This window comes from Xenopus tropicalis, chromosome 8 (genome assembly GCF_000004195.4).
Source record: "Xenopus tropicalis strain Nigerian chromosome 8, UCB_Xtro_10.0, whole genome shotgun sequence".
Classification (NCBI taxonomy): Eukaryota; Metazoa; Chordata; class Amphibia; order Anura; family Pipidae; genus Xenopus; species Xenopus tropicalis.
In genome coordinates, this window is record NC_030684.2 from 106,953,370 (window position 1) to 106,971,382 (window position 18,013).

The window sequence follows — 18,013 nt, forward strand, 5'->3', positions numbered from 1 at the left end:
AGACTTGTTGATAATAAACTTGTCAGTCAGCAGCAGAAAGGACAAAGTCCCCATCTAGAATATACAATAGTGCAGTTTTGGCCTTCATTGCTCAAAAGGGATATTATTGTCAAAAGAACAAGGGCAGAAAGGCAGGCTGGCCAATAGGCATTGTTTGCACTAAAGAAGAGGCACTTAAGGGAGGGTGGGGGATATAAATATGCATAAATATACAAGGGGACCATATAATAGTCTCCTATGAATTATGCACCAGTAGAAACTTCCAGCAGACATAGGGACAACCATTAATATTAGAAAGGACATCACAACTTAGGTTAAAAAAGGATTTTTTTTTTCATGAAATTCTTTTCTTTGAAGCAGTTGTACTGGAATGTGGCAAGGGGATGGAAGCTTTAAGCTATGAGGTGAGACTGTCAGGGTTGGGGTTGTTTTCTCTGGAAAAGAGGCGCTTGCGAGGGGACATGATTAGTCTGTACAAGTACATTAGAGGGGATTATAGGCAGATGGGGGATGTTCTTTTTTTCCCATAAAAACAATCAACGCACCAGAGGTCACCCCTTTAGATTAGAGGAATGGAGCTTCCATTTGAAGCAGCGTAGGTGGTTTCTCACAGTGAGGGCAGTGAGATTGGGGAATGCCCTTCCTAGTGATGTGGTAATGGCAGATTCTGTTAATGCCTTTAAGAGGGGCCTGGATGAGTTTTTGAACAAGCAGAATATCCAAGGCTATTGTGATACTAATATCTACAGTTAGTATTACTGGTTGTATATATAGTTTATGTATGTGAGTGTATAGATAGGTCAGTATAGGTTGTGTGTGCTGGGTTTACTTGGAAGGGTTGAACTTGATGGACTCTTTTCAAACCTATGTAGCTATGTTCCATGTTACATTAGACAAATCCACAAAAATATTTTAAAAAAGATAGCATGGTGGCTGTGCCTTCTATGTAAACGCTCTGTAGAAGTTCTAACAAGAACTGATTTATGAGACCACAGAAGGAAAAGACAACAGGAATGGAAAAAATCAGTTTATTTCTCAGTGTTTCCCACTGACAATACTGTATCTTTATAATGCAACACACTGGAAAAAAATTCTTGAATTTTAGACAACTACAATATTTACAGCTTGTTTTTCCAAGAACACGCAGACACACACATAAATGTAACCATAGGTGGATTTGTTTTTTGTACTTTTGCTGGTAGGAACCCTGTAAGTTGATTTGGAACCTGCAAAGAGCAACACCCCAAACAACAATGATTTTTTTTTCTTTTCCTGCAGTGGACGTCTCATCCACTCTCCCACCAACCATGTATAAATAGCTCAATTCTATTCTTAGCTTTGTCATATAACATTATTTTACCTGAATTATAGATTTTTTTCTTTATTTAAAACTATACATATATATATATACCATATCAGTTTTGGAGCTGGGAAGCCATATTTAAAAAAAAAAAAAACAAACAAAACAACAAAAACCCCTTGAGAAGGTCGGAAGGAAATGGCACTCCGTGCGCACAGCTCTCCAACCTTACGAGCAGCTTTTCACAAAACGTTTTCTAAGCGTTGGATAGACGAATAAATAGATAATTGCACTGAATAAAGCAATATGGCAAGAAGTTTAAATACAGACTACCTGTAACTAAGTTGTAGGTATGTACAGAACCTGTATATTGCCAGGCAGCAACATCATATTAAACAAAAAAAAAAATGACTAAGGCCAAATGAAGGAGTCTCTTGCATAACCAGAAGGCAGATTGAGTGTTTAGAAAAACACATATATTGTAGCAAGTTGTAATGGAAAGAAAAGTTACAGGAGTTATATTCAAGTTTGGCTAAAGTGAAATACAGTATGGAGGCAGAAGCAACCAGGTTAGGATAAAGCCATGCTGCTTGCCCACTAGCTTATCCAAATCTGTCAAACTACCTTTACTTCCATTTAACAAACATGCATTAAACAATATTTGCGGCAAGAAACCTTCATATACAGAACCTTCCAACAGGAAGGCAGCAGGACTTAGGCAGCCGGGGAGTTATTAGCCTTGTAAGACATAAGTGCTGCCTGCTGGAACCATGTAGGCTTACACTTTTATAAACCCAACAGTATGATTACGTCATTTAAAGTGATAATAGCAAGTTTCTATGAATGACTGACCATGGCAGCATCACATCTAATAGAGGCCTCCATTATTATTCAAGGCTGTTAAGTAGGGCTCATACTATAGCCTGCAGGATCATGCCAACCGCCAGCCCATATAGACATTGTCGGACTAGAGAATGCCGGCAGCTTTAAATGCCAAGGGCCCTCAAACTGCTGTGAATTATCTTGCAGAGAGTAACAGGGTTAGGTTTCAGCCATAGGAATATCAGAATTGCAAGGCTTTGCGCATGATATCCCTGTTGTTACATTATTTAACACAGAATTTAATGAACCCAGCTCAATCAATACTGGGCAAATCTCTTTGTGGGCAGTAGCTCATAGCCATCTAACCAATCAGTGACAATTTATTATTTAGCCAGCTGCAGGCAGAACAATGAATGTGACAATTTGATTGGTTGCCATGGCTTACTGCCCACGGGCAAATTTGCCCAATGTTAATAATTTATCTCTGAACACCTCTACACTAAACTTATATGGAGTTATGTAATAAAAGGCACTAAGATATCCCTGTAACGGTAAACCCATCAACAGGTAGAATCTACCAGTCACCTGTTTGAAAGCACACATCTTATTGGTTGCTATGGGTTACTGCTGGGCAAACCTACTGCCTTTTATTACACATGGGGATAATGTTGTAACCCAGACCTACACAGCTACCCATGAGAATTTGTGGAATTCCAAAAACCAAAGGGTTAAGATCTGTTTTAGTTCTATTCTCACATTTCACTGCAAGGTGTTGGATTCAATGCTTCTGTAGTTTACACGCTCCATTTAAATTAGACCTAATAACTTATACTTATCTAGAATCACATCTGATATTACCCACTTACAGTAGAAGCTTTCACATAAAGAGATTAACTGTTTCTACAGCATTTCTAGAAAGAAAAATATATAGTTTATCAGTCTCACATTACACTCACTTTAGATCAATATACAGTTTAACATTTAGGAGTTACACAGTGCCAGGTTCAAGGCTGAAAGGACTTATGATACGGGTCATTTTAGTTTAGAAAGAGACTATCCCAAACTTGGGGGGGGGGGGGGGGGGAGTGTGTACAAGTGACAGCCATGTGCAAAAGGCTTCAATCTAATGCAAATGCTAGTGGGGGAGACAACAGCAGTACATTTCTCTTAAGCAGTGTTTTCTTTCTATAATTTAAAACTTATCAAGCTCCCCCTTTCAAGGACCAACATATGGTCAGGCCCCTCCTTTCACTCATAAGGTAACCGTCGTGAAAAAATACCTATTTATCTGCCATTGATTGATAAATATCTAATATAGAAAATAAGTGCTTATTCCATATCTCACCCTAACTGCCCTTCAGGCTGGGCTTCTAGAAGTATCTTGGTATCTTGGTTTGGGAACCTAAAGTTAAACAGAGTGATCTAAAATAAAGAGAAACACTATGAATCAGCAGACTAGTGATACTTTCACTTGCGGCATTTCAATGATAAAAATTGCCAAGGGTAACACTTCTCAATTCCTCTCTTCTTCACTAATTTATATTTATTATACCATTTAGATGTATTTAATAAGTTTTCACTCTAAATATTAATATTAGATTTCTGCCACTGCATAGTAAAAAATAGCAGCTGAGAAACTCCCTGTGAAAATCTTTGGAAAATGGCATTGCTTCGAAGGCTTCAGCCATAAAGGAAAGCATTCTTACCACTGTGTCCAACATGAACTTCACCACCTTGGAGCAAGTCGCATCCACAGAGGTCTCAGGGCAATGGCAGACAGGACGTTTGCAGTGACTTGCCGAATCTTTGCAATACAACAGGTGTTCTCAAGCGAAATCTCTTCCCTCACGGGAAACAAAACACCCGAAAAAAGCTTTGGATTGCCTAGAATCTGAATGCAGGGCACTCTAATCATAATGAAACATTACATTACCTGTGTCTGATATTGTCCTTAAGGGCAGAAAGTGACTGAAACAATTTATAGCAGGAGAATACAGATAAGAGGCAAATGCTGTGTATACAGACAACTGGCTTACTGTCTGGGCTATTGCTTACAGTTTTTTTTTTTTTTTTTTTTTTTTTTTAAACTATATAGATATACTTTTTATGTTAAAGGGGACTTGTCACCCTAAGAAAAAATTCTGAATTCTTTTCTGTTGGGTTAGTCAAGTATAATAAATTTCACTTACACTATATACATTATTTAAATCTTGTGTCCTTCAGTCTTGGAATTACACAACTGCAGCAAGCAGGCAGGGGCCATTTTGTTAGTAAGGAAAGCTTTGCATCATGCCAAAATCTTGTTTATGTGCCAGAATGGTGCACCCGATGCCCATGCCTAGGCTACACAATAAGACAGTGATGAGGGGGGAAAAGTGAGGAGGGCAGTGACATCTACAAAGTGCTGAATGGAAAGTGAAAGTAATTGTCTGCCCCGACTTTATGCCCAAGGTATAGAGGCAGGGCAGGCAATATATGATTTTAAATGCCTTTATAATGGGTGTGGATGTGCTTCTAAAAAAAGAATTTGGGTTTTACGTTTAATTTGAACAGGACTTTTATTATACAGCTTTTTATGTCTGTGTGACAGGTCCCCTTTAAGTGAAGGATACAATCACAGCCTACAAGAAGTAATCATTGAAGTTAGGGACTTTGAAAAGTAGTGTGAAAAGTCGACACCCCACCCACAGCAGGATCAGGTGACAGATCACAGGGCAAAGAGACAAGCACAGAAAGAAATGGCCCATTCAATCCTTATTTTTCCTGCTCTATGGTTGGCTGAGGGATTTTTGCAGCACAAATGATTCAGGCCCTATTTCTCGCAGCACATTTTTTAAATGATTTGTAATTGATTTTGCTTTCCTCTGGATGTACTACAAACCACATATTTTAATAAATACATTACTACGCACCTTTGAGGAAATTTTGCCAGCCCCAATTCTTGCTAAAAAACTGCAACAAAACCAATAGGCAGAATTATTCCTGAGCTAAACTATCAAATACTTAAAAAGGATTACAAATGAAAAGGTTGTTCTAATTGTAACCAAATAAACACCTTAATAATGGGGTGCTAGGAGAGGCGCCCTGTCCTTGTACAGAATTATTCAAGGCAAAATATTTATGCAGCTGAAACACTCACACTCTAAATAACAGAATCTCGAAGCTGAAGGGGATTTCTCCCTTCCAGAAAAAAAGAAACTACACCAACATCCTTACATATTTGAAAGCACAAATTTTAACCTCAATATTACAGTTACATGTGTTTCTGCCTACACAACAAACCCCTAAAGATTATAACAGAATCTAAAAAGAAAGATGGAGGAAAGAGTTATCTGCCACATGCTGAATGATACTAATCTAGAATTTCCTTGAATCTGACTGATCTCCAATGGGTTTTTGTCAGATTAAGTTTGATCTCAAACATTAAACTTGAACTTGTCATTTCACTGGATCCCAGCATTCCATTAAGCTATTTCAGGTGACATCTTGAGAAAAACGGAGAAACCAAAAAACCACAAAAATGAAATATCCAATTCTAATTGACTGCGAGTTGTATTTAAGTAGATCTGAGCTGGAAAGATGAAACTTCGATTTGAGTTCGTTAAAGAGGAAACCGTTACCCATATTAGGCATGAATCTCTAGCTTTTTATAAATGTGCCCTGAAAGATAAAAGGTGACATTTGCCACCATGAGCTAAGGGCAGGAACTGAGAAAAGTCTAGAAGAATATCTGTAAATATGACAGAAGCAGTTGATCACCACCTAACATGGGAACTTCTCAAAAGGCAACAGATGCCCATGTAATAGTTTATCTCAGACAATTCCTAGTAATTTCTACAAGCATTTTTTTACTGGAATAAGTTACTAATAACACGACAACACACCCCAGAAGCCTAATCTAGAGGTCCCAGTATCCAGGGATGCTATGTAACTGGTCTGAGTTCTAGAACATATAGATCTCCAGCTAACGCTAAACCCCAAAACCCAGCATCCCAATGACTGTTTGAAGATGCAGGAAATTCAAGTTCAGCAATAGACGTAGGGCTACAGATCCCTGAGATACAACTATGCACCTCTCAGTACTCTATGGATTTGAATAGGATTTTCCTCTAAACAATGCACAGCATTAGGAATGGCTTTATATTCTGGAGCCATATATCCATGCCTCATGATTTAAATTGCTCCATACCTTTACATAACAGTACTCTCCCACGAAGCCCAAGCTTCTATATAAAAGTAGTTCCAAGCAGCAAAGTGCAGTGATATGTTTGACCATCTACTTGCTCCTGTGTTGCTTCCCTCCCACTGAAAACATACTGGACTGATAAACATTTGGGGAGTCCAAGAATGGTTCTTTAATTCCAGTGAATTGATCGCACTGTATGTGTACACAGAAATAGACCAATGGCACAGCCTTTATACATAAATGGCTTGCTAGGACAAAAGGGAGAGGGTTACAAGACTTCTTTTTATAATAAAACAATTTAAATTACGGTATTTTCTGTATATATATTTATAAATATCAATATCAATAGATATCAGACTTTAGTGCATTGTTGTAGAAAAAAAATGATTTTAGTGCAGTTTCCTCAAAAGTCTTCACCACAAAAAATGTCTCAGCGAGTTTGCAGCCTTCTTACGGTGTATAAAACATTTACTGCTCTCAAAAGAACGGAACCTATCTGTACAGGTGAAGTTAGGGCGAGGGGGGGGGGGAAGAGACATGCTACAGTATGAGAACATGGCAATTTTTTTTGGCAAATAAATTAGAAAAATATGAAGATCATATTTTGAACAGAGAAGTACAATATGTTTTTGACTTAAAGCATATGAAATGCATAGCATTATATCTTTTTCACTTTTTTTGTTTTTCACATATAAGATAATGGTCTTATAACCGTTTTTTTGTTTTTTTTGTTTTTGTTTTGAACATCCACAGAAAAAATAACTTTACATTGACTGGGCTTAATCAAAAGCCCTTGTATCCTTCTGGAGTTCTGTAACAGTTCAGTTCTCTCTGAATCCTTGAAAGATGGGTGAAAGGCAGCCTCATACTTCAGCTCCGAGTTCAAGCACACCAGTTTCAATCACAGCAACATATTTGTCCTCAATCTTAATCAGCAGGATTGTTTTGTCAATGTGGGACCTATTACAAGGGTCTCTGCTGCAAGGCACCCAGCGGTGAATTACCTGTTAGATCCAAAAGGAGACAACAGAGAGGGAGAGAGAGAGAAAGAAGGAAAGATCAAAGAGGAAGACTTAGAATAAGACATTTCCCATGTAACAAAATAGAATGGCCTATATTTCATTCTTTTCTCATTAGGAGATTATTGACAAAATTGACACAATTAAGAGTGTGGGATTAAAGCAGAATGATCATACATGAGAAAAAGGAATGGACTTAAAGGGGAACTCCGGCTTCCGAACCAAAGTTTGTTAAAAGAGCCCGACACATCACAGAAACCACTAATATACCTACCAACCTGTTCTGTCAAAAGGTATAAATAAATGCCATTTTATATGGTGAAATCCAGCTGCAAAACAGTTCTTCTCTTTCTGCATTACTTAAAAATCCTGGCAGGGGAGGAGGGACTAAAACATTCATGTTACATATAGTAACAACTTGTCCTCAGCTTACAGACAGCATGTAGGCACTACATAACCCACAATGCATTGCTCTATGATGTTCTTTTCCTTATTGACATCACCTGTGCAGAGAATTGTGGGATTTGGAGGACGCAGGCTAAAGGCAGGCTGAGAATGGTTGACTACTGTTACATTTTATTTGAGTCTTATAGTAGGCAGCCGGATCAGCAGGGGAACAGGTGGCCAGGTTTAGGTAACTGTTCCAAACCATATTATTACATAAAAAATCATACAAAGGCTGCTCATTTATCTAATGAATATTGCAAAGTTGCTTGAAATTTTGTTTCCTTTTCAAAAATCTTAATTTGTGTTTGGGTGGAGTTCCCATTTAAGCAGAAATGGATTCAGATTTGAAAAAAAAAATGTAAATATTTTGGGGCAGTCTAAGCAAGGAGTATTTCAATGCATCACTACACCCAAAGGCTACTTGATAAATTGTGGGAGCAGGTGAAATAGAAAGAAGCGAGAAAAGCTGATGATGACTTTCACTTCACTATTAAATCCACCGTAAGGTGCCGTCTTGGCTCAGCTGCTTGTGTAAATTCAGCCTGACAGTGATGTGCGCCACGAGCACGTGGCAGCCAAATCGGACACTAACTACCTAAGCAACACAAGCTGGCTAAAAAAATACTGAACAGATATATTGAACTCATATTTTTAAAAGACATGTATTAATGGCAAACCTAAGCACATAAACAGTGAAATCAATGGAATCTCTAAAGGCCACATCTGCAACTTGTAATCCTCTACACTAAGAAAAAAACCCACTTGCAAGTGAAATGCATTTATCTCATGCTGCAAACTATGCAAAACAATCAAACATCCAGTTATTACTATACATTTTTCAGCCATGTTCATCTACTGGGGGGGGGGGGGGGGGCTGAGGACAACACAAAAGCCTGTAGCATACTCATTCAATAATGAGAGCCCTGATATGAAAAAACCCATTTATTAAAACATTACAACGTTTCCATTCAGTGGGAAGTCCATTGTGGTAACTTTAACATTAATAATTTCTGTCAGGTACTTTTCCCTCACTGCCATTAAAAGTTCCACATACAAATTTAAGACACCACAAACAACCATGCCTGGAATTTTAATGCATGGGAAGAAAAAAAAAAAAAAGTTTAAAAAAAAATGTTCTGAAAAGCCACCATTCTTTGGGATATGTTTACTGCTGAGGACTAACAGGAAAATATTTGTTCCCATGAAGATATTTATGGTAACCAGCCAAACCTACATGGCCTTCCATGCCTTCCTGAGGGCTCCAGTCTTTCCAGCTGTTCTTGCCGGCTTTTAGCCGCACCAGCTCATCTGGCCACTGCAGCTCCTTTCTTTTGGATATATTCACGCCTTCAAGCACTTGGCTTGGATCCACAATCTATGGAACAAAATGCACATTAGTCTTTGGAATAAGATGCAGTACAAAAAATTGAAAAAATTACACTTGTGCAGTGTCAGGTATAGGTGAGAGCAGGTTCCTAAATGTAAATGCAAAATAGACTGGTTTATTACCTTAATAAAAAAAAATAATAATATACAATCATATATATTCATTCTGAGGGAAGAGGTAAAAAGGGCATCATTGTTGAAAGAAAATGATGCAATAGGAAGCTGAACATTTATTTTTTTAAACTTTCAGCAAATAATTCAATTTTTGTCCTGTAATTATAAATAGTACCTTGATGGTAACTAAGCTGCATAGATCTATATTGGTGGCAAAACAATCCTACCAAGTTTATTTAATGTTTTTTTTTTTTTTTTTTAGTACACAAGGTATGGTAACCCAAATCACACAAAACCTCTTATCAAGAAAACTGCCTCAGGTCCCAAGCATTCTATATAATACAATACAGCCCCATACATATTTGTAATCTAGAAGAAAACTGGAGGAAAGTACCTTACAGGTATAGACAGTGCTGACTGAAAGTGTATTACCTCTACGATGTAAGAATAAAATATAAAAATGAGGAGGGAGTAGAGAAAGCCTGATTCACTTTGCTAAAAACATTTTCCTACAGACATTACCTGGACTCTGTAAACAACCTCTTCCTTTTTGGCTCTTGAATGGGTTGCTGGACTAGAATTGCCACAGGATTGCGTTTCAGTGAGGTTATTGCCTCCTTCTGTTCCTAAAAAGCCCACTAAGGTGTGTCTTTTGCATGCAGGGATGCTCTGGCTTGAGCTGCTGGAGGAAGGAAGGCCAACCAAAACTGACTGTCCTGTGGGGTCTGTTTGGTTCACCATGGAAAGACGGGACTGAATGGATGAGGGGAGATTGCGAAGAGATATCTGGCTGGTAGAGGAGCGCCTACAAGGCACAAATCCTGTTGTGGATGTTCTAAGTGATGAGTGACGGCTGTTGTAGCAGTAAGATGATTGACTTGCTACTGATCCACGAGCTGGGGAATGTCTGACAAGGCTTGACTGCATGGAGTGAGAACTGTGACTGGTTCCTGTAGAGAAAAATCAAGCGGTTTGTCAGAAATGGATTTGTAGCACAAAATCCCCCCCAACCCCCAGAAGTTTGCCAACCCTCAACAACTACATGCCCATTCATTGAGACACTTTCTGGTCTCCTCTCTCTTAATAAATAAAAGAACACATAGAAAGAACATACCCCAGTGGTAAATCAGTAACCTTAGCACTCCAATATCAACACATACATATATATATAGTAACGCCAATTATACCAAACCGCATATTGGCGGTTTTATGTATGGAAGTGCTGTATGTCCACATCCATGTAGATTACAGACTTACAGAGAAGGTGGCCATAATAGTATAGTAAATTCCAATGACAGGTGAATGACACAGCTATGAAAGCCTTGATGCAACAGGGCACCGTGCAAAGAGTACTAATGGAGTCCTATTGGTGCTTCAACAGGAATCTCACTGCTTCTAGTTAATTTATGACATGGGAACCTTTTTACAGTGTACCTATAAGGTGCATTCTTTAATTACAAATAATAATTTTTTTTTTTTTTTTTAAACATCTCGAAAATTACTCTGTAAAACCCCCAGAACAGCATATCTTTTTCCCTGCATGCAGATTTATTTTGTCTATTACAAACAGCTGAACAGTATCTCTTCTGACCTCTGACTTCCTTGTCTAGAGTGAAGCTCCAACCCTTTTGCTTTCTGAGCCCTCCTTCTCACATAAAAAGACTTTTGAAATTTCATTGTAGACATTTTGCTCTGCATTTATAACTTGGTTTATGGCTGCCAGGATTACAAATTCCTCCTGGAATGTTTTTTCTATATGCACTTTTTTCATTTATGCTTTCATCATCTGTTAAGATTCAGCTCTACAATAAAGCCTTAAAGTACCAGAGGCATGTGGTTACCATATAATTCTTTTTAGGCTTACCTAGTGTTGATGGATGAGGCATCCCCGGAGGCTGGAGCCGTGCATTCGGCACATGCCCTGTTCCACCTGGGACACCAACTTGTGACAGACTGCTCTGAGTTTCATTTGCATTTGGTGGATTGTTGCTATTAATGGAGGTCCCGCCTCCAGTGTCAGAGTCCTCAATATTTCCACCACTATTGCATCCTGCACCGCAACCTTTTCTTAATCTGAAAAACCATAAAAAAAAATTAACAGGGATACAAACTTTTGCCAAAGAATATAACAGATTATACATAGAAAATATAAATATAAAAGATTATTCATAAATATGTTGAACATATTTGGTATTAGGAGAATGTAAATTGCGTTGTACAATGAGCACAAAAGTTATAGTAAAGGAATCAATTTAAGCAATGTTACCTTTTGCCAGATTTAACAGTGAGAATATACAGAGATCTTCCCCCGAACAAATGAAGCATATTCTCTAATATCAAATAGACTATAAGACTGCATGCATCTATATTAGACCACAAGCACTAAGGCCACAATAAAATTACCTATTAGTTATTCTTTGATATTAATAAATTACTTTCCATTTTAAATTTAAAGTAAACCTACAACCCTGCTGTGCTGTATTATTCATGTGAATATAGCAGTACAATGATTTGCTAATTCTTACCTGTGCCATGTAGATACAATGAAGTTCCGGATATTGGCCAAGCTAATTGGCCCACCAAATATCTGTTTAAGCTGATCATGGCTGTCTGAATAAGAGGTTGTCAGTGGAGAAACATAAATTGGGTATCCAATAGGTTGGTCACATGATGAATTGATCATATTCCTGAGAGCCTGCTTTGCATTTTGGATGCTGCCTCTTTCAGGGTTCCGATTACGAAGAAAGACCAATTCTTGCTGCTGACCAGCCCATAAGCCCCGCACACACTCCTTGTTTACCTGGGAAGTAAGAGGAGAAAAGCTATGCTGAGAGCAAAGTCATACTGCACAGTGCTTTGAATAAAAGGTTCGTAAAATTAAGACCCCTTTATATTGCAAACATCCACGGGCAGGAATTTAGAGACTGGCAGCACTGCAAGTGGCATGAAGAATACCTGCTGATCTATGCATTTTTGTCCATTGTACAGGGACACAGTAAAATTTAAGGTAAAACAATGCAGGCAAAAAACAAAAGCAAGTCTTCAGAACACTTTCCCCTTTGGTAAGGGGCCCGTGGTGCCATTTAGCAATGTGCATGCTCAATGACGAGGGCAAGGGAAATATGGCAGTTAAGAAAACAAAGGGTGATGCCAGCACATGCACTGGAATACAGGAGCCTTTACCAAAAGTGCATTTTGCATAATTTACCCGCATCTATGGAATGTGACTGGATTAAGTACTAGGTTCCCTTATCCAGTAATTTTAAAGCATCCTATTAAACGGTACATAAAGCTTTTTGCGTTACTAACCGAACATTATTAATGTTTAAATTGCCCAGAAACAGACAGAGAGGTCCCCAATTTGCTAATTTGCACACTAGGCTTTTTCTCTGTCTGCGTAGGAAGGCTGGCAAAGAAAAGGCCAATCCAGTAAGTTCTCAGTGCACTGAGACACAGCATTGGCCTAGCCTGGCAGCGCTTACACTAAGCAGATTTTGGCAAGAAAGAGCATTTTCTTTTTCACATTTTTGTGTATTGGATTGGCCTTTTCTCTGCAGGTGTAAAAGGCATCAGAAAATCAGGATCTAAAAAATAATTGCTGTATTTTATTTAGGTTTGGCCTTAGCCAAGTAAAGCAATGCACCATATATTTATGGTCACAAGGTATTATCTGTGCATCCGACAAAATATGCTACACAGATTACAGTTTAAAAAAAGGGCACCTGATACTGAGAAGTTTTTTGCCAAGTCTTAAAGGAATACTGCCAAGTGAAAACATGCTCTTTTTCAAAACGCATCAGTTAATAGAGCTTCTCCAGCAGAATCCTGCATTGAAATCCACTTTATTTCCCAGGGTGCCACAGCCATTTGTCCTGTGCTGTGATATACTTCAGTCATTCTTTATTGCTGAGCTGCAAGTTGGAGTTATATCACCTCCCCTCCCAGCAGCTGATCAGTAGAACAATGGGAAGGGAGCAAGATAGGAGCTCCCTGACAACTGTATTGCTAAAATTTGTAGATATCAGAACAGCATTCAATAGTAAGAAATCCAAGTCCGGCCTGGGACTCCTCCAGTTACATGGGAGTAGGAGAAACAATAGGTTACCTAGAAGCAGTTCTAATGTGTAGCGCTGGCTCTTCCTGAAAGCTCAGACTCAGGCACAATGAACGGAGATGGCTGCCTACCAATATTACAACTAAGAAAAATACATTTGTTGATTCAAGAATAACATTTTAAATGGTAGAGTGAATTATTTGCTATGTAAACATTGTAATTTAGTAAGTAAATACACCATAAAAATCATGACAGAATCCCTTTAAAGAAGCAGCTAGAGTTCCCATTTTTAAAAGGTTCTAGCTCAAGGGCTTTGTAATGGCTTTCCCATTTTCAACCTAAAGCCCCTTACACTGCACCCAGTACCACACAGCACCTATATCTTACTTTCACTCTGATTAGTTGTTTTCTTAGCTAAGTGCATGGTGCCAGCAGCAGGAGAATGAGTAGAGGGCCAATTCATACAGAGGTCATTCCATGGGCAGCAAAGTATAACAATTTCTGCAGCATAGTTTTGATGAAGTACAGTTTTATCTTCCCTCTAAATTGTATTGTATAATATTTGAGTTTCAGTACTAAGTTGGGTTGAGGTCCATGCTCCAAATAACTTACAATCTATTAAATAAGGGCTAGTTAAAATATGTTTTTACATGTTAGACAATCTATACAGTTTCACCAACAAATGGACTCACCTTAATGACTCTAAAACTAAGATAACGTTTATTTAACATTATGATCTTGTATTCGTTGGTTCCATCATCCATCACATGACGCAGCGCGAGAAGAGAAGGTGAGTTAGAAAGAACAGCACTCCTCCACGCTGGATCTCCCTCATGCGCAATAACAAGGTTCTGCTCATGTGATGTAATGGCTTCATACAAAACTGCAGGATCATCATACTCATCTGGAGATGTAAAGTGGTCCTTTAAACAGAAAAAAAAAAAAAAAATGTATATATATATACATATATATATATATATATATATATATATATATACATATATACATATATACATATATACATATATACATATATATATATATATATATATATATATATAAAACATAATGCATTATCAAAAAATAATGTATTATTGGCACTGGTTGAATATCTACCTTAAAGCAGCTAGAAATTAAAATGATTTGTACAGAACCAGCACACAGTTTAAATTCTATTCGCAATAATAATTTAACTTAAAGACCATAAAAGCTTTTTGTAAGAAGAATACATCTGAATGGCAAAAATACCTGATGAAGTTTTAGTGACATACGTATGCCAGGAACTACTACTTTTCTTAAAAGCTCCATATCAGCAAAAATCCACTCATCACGGAGAGATGATATGCGGAAATCTCCTTTAAACAAGGCATGTAAACCATATAGAAAGGACTCCAAATTGCTGTAAAATATGTACAATAATGATTTAGTATTTAATAAAAAAGGAATTAGGTAAATCAAACCCATGATATATCTATCTTTTAGACTGCAGGGACACAAGATATTTTCTCAACAACCAGAAAAGGTCACCTCCCATTTAGCTAAAACCACCAGTACTAGAGGTTCTCAGACTAAAAATACACAACAATGTTTTTGAGCCAAAAACCTTCAGTGCCATTTCTTTTAGCTAGATAGATCAGTGCATTTCTATAGTAGTTGCATCCTTGCATACAAGGCATTTAACGTTTTGAGTATTTTAGTTTCTAACATTTTAAAATTAGATTGTTTAGGTTACTGTTCATTCAGTGAAAAAGCTGTCCCACTATTGGTGTGAAACACTAAAAATATAAAGTTATGGATATGACCTACCTGGACATGTGATGAGAAGCTGTACCAAGTGCCCTTCTCCCCAAAATACAGAGCCCATAACAAAGTGTTACCAAAGGTGAATCCTTTTCAGCATCAAGAGGCTGCCAAAAAAACACAACTGGTCTATTAATATACCCTTGTACTGAAACTGTGGTGGGCAGGTTGCTTAAAAGCAGAATGATTTTTACTTTAAAGGGGCAATATTTACCACTATTAAACATACATTTAATAAATTGGATAATAAATATACTTTTGCCTATTTTAATATTGGTGGTCTGGAAATGTAATTATCTACCTCACAAGAACCAAAAGGACCTGAGAAAACTATGTTTGGTTGAAAACGGGGGTATAACCCCTCTTTAAGACAGGCAGTTGCTGATGATCATTATTTACATTTGAACATAAATGCATGCCTCACTACTGCATTACAAACTAACAAGTAGTATTTATCCTTCCTTTAGTAATTTGTGACAAACCTGGACATCACAGTTATGAAATATATCAGATAAGTAGACACTATAAATATCGGTCTTAATGCGTACCTTCTCCCTTCTAGAGGAACAGTACTTAATCCAGTTAAGATAGCTTGCACAGAAGCTCTCCCGTGAAATGCCTGCTAAGCGAAGGTCATAGTCTTCATCAATATTTGGGTTGAAAGTTGGATCTACATCAACATAACAATGATCAGAACACTGGCGAAGACCTTCCTGCATTGTCTCATTTGCTAACCACTCCTCCAGTTTTGCAGATGCTGTCACATAGTATATAATGCCCTACAGACAAAATAAAGGGAAAAAATTAATCATGGTGTAAGCACCCTTGCAGATTAAGAGCAAATACCATGAGTTTATACTGCCATGAAAATGGATTTGTTGGCTTTTTCCAGGACAAAGAATCTTTGCCAAACCCCTATTAAGTATATATTCAGCTCACAAATGCCTTGTTCCTATCAGAGCTTAGCACGATCTAAAGAACATCGTCAAATGAGACTGCCCCCTACAAAGATATTAGCACACTCACGCCGAGGGTGTGGCCTATTGGGAGTATATACTGAAACTCCCCTGCAAACTTACACCTACACATGTCCTTGCTATATAAAATTTCATCCATGCCATGACACCAATTACATAGATTGTAAGCTCTAAGGAGCAGGGACTTCCTTTTATCCCTTACTATATATATAGCACTTAATACCTGTATACTTATTTTTCCCTTCCTTGTGTGTACTTTTCTACACTGTAAAATTCTAGACCACTCTATATGCTAGCAGCACTTTATAAAAGTTAGATACATACATGACCACCAATTCAAATTTCCTTTGCAGATAAAGAGTACAAGGATGGTTTTGAGGTGATAGTTGAGGCAAAGGTAGGATCACAAATGTGAGAGATGTCCTGGCAAAGCCTTTTTGTTTGGTGGTATGTAAAGTCACTGGGACTACTATCTAGTTATCACTTAATGCCTTGGATCATTAGCAGTTAATCACAAAGAAAAGCCAATAGCTTTGGCTTATATTTGAAAAATAAGAAGCATTAGAAATAGTTTTAACCTTAACATAATAGGTAGTGAGGATCCTGCGAAGGTCAAACACTTGAAGCATAGAGGCTGCACTGTTGTCTGTGATGCTGTAACCTTCCAGAACATACTTTGTAACCAAGACTTCCCATGCCAGCCAGCGCTGCCCAAAGGCAGCATTGAAAGACAGCATATGAGGAATATGTCCAGGTTCGCAACAGCAAAAGCCTTCATCTTCCTCTACACCCTCAGTGATTGCTTCAACTTCACGCTGCTGGCAGTAGGTACCTACGATGAGAAAGGTTATAATTAAGTAACCAATGCAGAGAAAATATCTCCACAATATGCAGAGTTGAACACTGGGAAGGAAGTGCAAATGGAGAGAGTGTATTATGTGAACACTTTGCAGCCTAGCTTTCCTATTAGTTATCCATCCAGAGTTCAATCACGAAATAAGTTATTATTAGACAATTTATGGCAATAGCAAACGAGTCCCTAAGCACCTTAAATTAGTAGAAATGAGTGAGTGAATATAAATAGTACTAATTTCTTAAATGTATGTAAAGTTATGCTGCCAAAGTGACTATAAAGGTAAAAAATGGTCTTGTGAAGTAGCCAGGAAAAAGTACAATAAAAGACTGGTACCACAACATACATAAGCAAATGCTGGGCCCAAACAAAGATACATGTTTCTGGATGATAGTTCTCATGTCTGCCTCAAAGGGGTCGTTCACCTTCAGGTTAACCTTTAGTATGTAATAGAATGGCCTGTTCTTGGCCTGTTCTATCAATTGGTTTTCATTATTTATAGTTTTTTTATTTGCCTTCTTCTTCTGACTATATCCAGTTTTCAAAAGGAGAGGTTACTGACCCAATAGCCTCTGTGATGGAAGAATTTTATTGGTATTGTTACTTTTTATTACTTATCTGTCTATTTAGGCCCTCCTCTATTCATATTCCTGTATTATTTTTAAACTACTGTCTCGTTGCTAGGTTAAATTGGATTAATTAACCAGACAGCTGCCAAAATTCCCAACTGGAGAGCTGATAACAAAAAGCTAAATAATTAAACAAACTGCAAATATAGAAATAAAGACCAGTGTGCAAACTTTTTCACAACAGCACTTTCTACATCAGTGATCCCCAACCAGTGGTTTGTGAGCAACATGTTGCTCACCAACAACTTGGATGTTGCTCCCAGTGGCCTCAATTTAAGTGCTCATTTTTGAATTTCTGGCTTGGAGGCAAGTGATTGCATAAAATGCAGTGTAAAGCCAATCAGAGCCTTCTATAGGCTGCCAGTCCACATAGGGGCTACCAAATAGCCAATTATAGCTCTTCCTTGCACCCCCAAGAACTTTTTC

The 18,013-nt window shown here is 37.8% G+C and overlaps 1 protein-coding gene across 7 annotated transcripts in view; it reads right to left on the reverse strand.

Moving 5' to 3' along the window:
* Positions 1-1,012: 1,012 nt before the first annotated feature.
* Positions 1,013-18,013, reverse strand: part of pcnx1 (pecanex 1) — a 68,636-nt gene continuing 51,635 nt past the window's right edge. For 6 of the 7 annotated variants that reach the window (XM_004917255.4, XM_004917253.4, XM_004917252.4 and 3 more), the window contains 10 exons: positions 16,684-16,937; positions 15,677-15,907; positions 15,135-15,235; positions 14,577-14,727; positions 14,021-14,251; positions 11,800-12,074; positions 11,139-11,347; positions 9,797-10,224; positions 9,009-9,149; positions 1,013-7,312 (listed from right to left, as the gene is read on the reverse strand). In XM_004917255.4, coding sequence (XP_004917312.2) covers positions 7,172-7,312; positions 9,009-9,149; positions 9,797-10,224; positions 11,139-11,347; positions 11,800-12,074; positions 14,021-14,251; positions 14,577-14,727; positions 15,135-15,235; positions 15,677-15,907; positions 16,684-16,937 — 2,162 coding nt within the window. In that variant the 3' untranslated portion in view covers positions 1,013-7,171. Of the gene's footprint in view, positions 7,313-8,701; positions 9,150-9,796; positions 10,225-11,138; positions 11,348-11,799; positions 12,075-14,020; positions 14,252-14,576; positions 14,728-15,134; positions 15,236-15,676; positions 15,908-16,683; positions 16,938-18,013 lie in introns of those variants that run through there. The other variant, XM_031890966.1, reaches the window with a different exon arrangement.